At 43.4% G+C, this 4,218-nt stretch overlaps 1 protein-coding gene across 2 annotated transcripts; it reads right to left on the minus strand.

The window, feature by feature from the left end:
* Window positions 1-619: 619 nt before the first annotated feature.
* On the minus strand, window positions 620-4,002 carry LOC116839418 (interferon lambda-3-like). Of its 2 annotated transcripts, XM_075069785.1 has the most exons (5): window positions 3,841-4,002; window positions 3,323-3,400; window positions 2,477-2,611; window positions 2,095-2,172; window positions 620-1,410 (listed from the first exon to the last, which is right to left on the minus strand). In XM_075069785.1, exons 1-5 carry the CDS (start codon window positions 4,000-4,002, stop codon window positions 1,312-1,314), a joined length of 552 nt encoding a protein of 183 aa, XP_074925886.1. In that variant the 3' UTR covers window positions 620-1,311. The 2 variants fall into 2 exon arrangements, 1 of the variants encoding a protein (XP_074925886.1); XR_012656596.1 differs by lacking the exons at window positions 620-1,410; window positions 2,095-2,172; window positions 3,841-4,002 and having other exon boundaries at window positions 2,546-2,618; window positions 3,323-3,391.
* Window positions 4,003-4,218: the final 216 nt, after the last annotated feature.

Here is a 4,218-nt window from a genome sequence, read left to right on the forward strand (position 1 = left end):
ATTTTAACATTTTTAGAAGGTCTCTTTCTATAAGTCTATAATATATAACTAAACTATTGTTGTACGTAAAATAAATAAGGTTTTTAAAATGTTTAAGAAGCTTCATTTAAAATTAAATTAAAATGGAGAGCCCCTCGGACCAGTAGCCAGGACCCAGACAGTGTGAGTGCTACTGAAAATCAGCTTGCGTGCCTCCCTTGGCACGCGTGCCATTGGTTGCCTACCCCTGGTCTAGCTCTAATGGTAATGCCAAAAGGAAGGAGAAAAGACAAGAGTCACATCTCTTTTTACTTTTAGTTGCGTTTTTGGAAGTGCAGTGAGGGTGATCCAAAAACAAGCAGCTTCACAATGCAAGAGGGAGGCAGTGTTGCCTAGTGGTTAGAGTGTAAGACCAGCTCTCAGCATTCTTGGCTCTGTCACTGGCCTGCGGAGTGATCTTGGACAAGCACTTTGCCTCTCTGTGCCTTAGTTCCTCATCTATGAGATCAGGAATAATGAGAATGACTTCCTTTGTAAAGCACTTTGGGATCTACTGCTGCACAGCACCATATTGGAGCTGGGTTTTATTACCCAATTTTCTGTTTAACATTAAAAGACAGGAATGCCAAGACCTGGGGAAACAATTTTATTTGTTCACAATTATAGATAAAAAGGCAGTCTTAGTAATAGATAAATACATAAAAATAAATAGCTGATCCATAATAAATAACACTTTAGTTCAAATTGGGAAGTTATACAAACCAATTACTCTTCTTAGTTGGTTAATAATATGTTAAGAAGCAGCAAGGTAAAAATATACTCTGTATAAATACATCTGTCGAGGATCTGTACAGTAAGAACTTCCAAACTTCAATATTGATTCATTTCCTGAGGTTGTTTCTAAGAGACCCAAAGCCATGACTAATGTGTAAATCCTAGAACTGGAGTGCTGTTTTTTAAAAAATTAAAGCTTATTAAATGTGTCCAATATTTTGGGACATGTTACTCTGACTAAAATGCTTGCATATAGTGACAATACAATTACATTCAATAAATAATATCCCCAGTGGACCAAATCCTAGTGAAGTCTAAGGAGTCTAGAGTTCTGCACCAGCTGGAAATTGGAGTAACCTGGAGGTCAACTGTTGTGTAATTCTTTGGCATAAAAGGATGGAATCAGTTTGCTTGGGGATCTATGATCAGAAGCTAGAGGGAGAAGATGAATGTTTCTGGTTCACACACGTCTTCTCCCAATATGTTGCAGTGCTCTCAGGCTAAGGACTCTCCAGTCTTAGAGTAGATGTGGACAAGGGCACTGCAGAGACCAGATGGCTACACACAGAGCTCCATGTAGGCTGTGCATCTCAAGTCTTCATTCAGCAGCCGGAAGAGATTGAGGATCACAGATGCTTCCAGGCAGCCAGGTGTTTCCTGGGAAACGAGAGAATATTTACAACAGTAAGTGTGAATGGGTCCAAATTAAAGCCACCACGGGTATGTTGCATAAGTAGGAGGCAAGTGCATATCTATAAGAAGCACAGAAGATGTGGAAAGAGGGTGAGTGCTGGAAACAGAGCAATCTGAATGTGGATTTCTGTAACCCAAGCAGATGCACACGCAAACTGCAATTGGATATGCTATCATGAAATGCAACATAATTCAAACCATACATTAGCTGTTGCTGTAGTCTGTGACATCATTGCACAGTGGATCTGAATAGATCAACAGGCTCATTTTATTGAATCATTTACAAATAAAAACTAAGATAACAACAATAGAAATCTCCCTGCTCCACCCCTCATCCTGCATTTCCTAAAAAGCCTGATTTATTGCAAAGGGTCAAAATCCCTGGTGGTATAATCTTCTTACAGGCTGTGCTGGGAAGAAACAGTCTAGCAGTCAGTCTAGCAGCAGACACAAGAAGTTTTTTGTATTGAGATCTACTAAATTTGTGCACAACTACAGTCCTGGGATTATTGAAACAGAGTGGACAAGGCACCACAGAATAATTGCAGTAATCCCGCCCTGGCCTCTGGGATGGGAACCTAGTAGGCTTGTTCCATCTCTAATTTGCATGGAAGTTCACTTTCCTCATTGTCTCCAATGACTACTCACTGTCTCTTTGCTCTCATGGAAATTTTGGAGCCAATTGTTCAGCTTCCTGGAGTGTCGATGAGAATGAGTCTGTCTGGTCTGAAAACAAAGTTGATACAGATGGGTTGGTGTACAGAGATTTCAGCCAACAGTGGACCAAAGCCCTTTCTCTCCAGGAGCAGAGCAGTTCTTGCCCTGACATAGTCTAGGCCGCTATCCTTGTGCATAGCATATCAACTACTTCTGCTTTCAATGTCCTATATATGGATGAACGCAAAGCAAGAGCCACATGCAAGTATTTGCTGATACAAGGACAAGCAGCTCTAGTTGGGAATTCCTAAGGGTTCTCCTCGAAGAGATTCACATTTGGCACTGAAAGAGAAATCTGGCACTGAATACTCACGCAGTCCCTCAGGTCCCCCCTGATCTGCGTCAGGATTTCTGGTGGCCTTGAGAGCACCTTGGACAGACTGGGGTCCTCAATGTTCTCCAGCATGTTAGTTGTAAAGTCTAGCTCCTTCTCTACCAGGATGACTATCTTGCACCTGGGAAGAGAAACTTGTAGGTAAGAGAGTGTCTATGGGAGAAAGATGCACAGCTATGCAGATACAGGACTAGAAATTCCCATGCGTAGGGGCGGGTAGACTAATTAGAAAATCTCCTGTTTCAAAGCTGCTCAAGGCTTTCTTGATTTGTCAATAAATGAAATATGAAAATCACTCCTGACTGGAAACAGCTTCATCTCCACACATCTTTCTTGACACCAGTTTATAGCCAGTGAGAAGGCACCTGAACTGAAGGTGAGGGGTGACCCTTATTTACACTGAGAAAGAGCCACAGCCAGATCTGACATGCTCCTGACTAAATCAGTGACTACAAAATCAATGGTCAAAGTGCCATGTGTGAGATTAGCACAAGCACTAAGTCTGATCAGCACTAAGTGAGAAAGGGACACATGTTAGGAAAGAACCATCTGCTGGAACAGTGGTTCTCAAACTTTTCTACTGGTGACCCCTTTCATATAGCAAGCCTCTGAGTGCAACCCCCCTTATAAATAAAAAAACTCTTAAATATATTTTAAACACTATTATGAATGCTGGGTGCAAGTCAGGATTTGGGATGGAGACTGACAGCTCACGACCCTCCATGTAATAACGTTATGACCCCCTGAGGGGTCCCAACCCCCAGTTTAAGAACCCCTGTGCTGGAATGTGACCTTCTTGTACCCCTTGGCTGAGATTTTTCGTACCGACAGCTCTTTGACTTCCCAGTTCCGGTGGAAAATCCTGGTGCTGCATTTTTGGTCTGACAACAGCATCATGTCCTCCTGGAGGCAGAAGGAAAGAACAGACATCCATATTCATGCAGGAGCAGGAACAAACCTGTACTAGTTCTTCTCTCAGTTCTCTCCACGCAATCCTAGTGGAGATGCAGGGAGACGAGATGCTGACATCAGATGTCTCCCTTGTACCCTGAGGGAGGATATTCACAAAGGATATGACAAGGATACGCATGACCAAGTTTAAACTGTGCTTTGTCATTCTCCTCCAGTGAGGAGAGGACCTGGGTTCAGCAGGCGCTGTTCTAGAGCCCTGGTGCTTGCCAGCAGGGTGCTCGATATGGCAGAAAAGTAAAACCAAACCCTTCTTGGTAGTTGGTTTTGAGCTTCTTCCCTGAGTCCAGAGGGACATGCAGAGAGGGCTGCTGTTCAGATGACAGCCTAGGGCTCACAGTGCTCTTATTGCCCAGTGTGTGTTCTTCACACTTAAATTTGTCCTTGGCTTTCTTGAAGGCCTCCAGTTCCCGAGGTGGCAGGGACTTGTATTTTGCGAGGTGGCAGTTTGTCCTCTCAGCGCCTGTGGGAAAGACCTCTGTTGTCATCGTCCAGATGGCCAGAGCAAAGAGAACTTTGTAGCTTACGTTCACCATTTTCCCTACCGGAGACAGAAAGGGAGAGATACATCACTGCCATGCCAGGCTGCAAGGCTTACCAGTCGGCAAGTTGAACGATGTCTCATAAGCTAGGCCTGCACTAGAGACAAACCTACCTCTAAATTTTCCTTTTATTGTTTCCTAAAACATTGTTAAATCCACTGTAGGAGGCAGCTGGTGACACAGAATCAGTGAAATGCCCAGCTCTGATCT

This window comes from Chelonoidis abingdonii, chromosome 10 (assembly GCF_003597395.2).
Source record: "Chelonoidis abingdonii isolate Lonesome George chromosome 10, CheloAbing_2.0, whole genome shotgun sequence".
Lineage (NCBI taxonomy): Eukaryota > Metazoa > Chordata > Testudines > Testudinidae > Chelonoidis > Chelonoidis abingdonii.

What these genes read in the sequence shown, in the direction of transcription:
- LOC116839418 (XM_075069785.1), bottom strand. Translation starts at nt 4,002, where the DNA reads ATGGTGAACGTAAGCTACAAAGTTCTCTTTGCTCTGGCCATCTGGACG. An exon ending in AGAAAGCCAAGGACAAATTT is followed by an intron (nt 3,401 to 3,840) that starts AAGTGTGAAGAA and finishes TTCTGCCTCCAG; the next exon opens with GAGGACATGATGCTGTTGTC. An exon ending in GGGAAGTCAAAGAGCTGTCG is followed by an intron (nt 2,612 to 3,322) that starts GTACGAAAAATC and finishes CCCAGGTGCAAG; the next exon opens with ATAGTCATCCTGGTAGAGAA.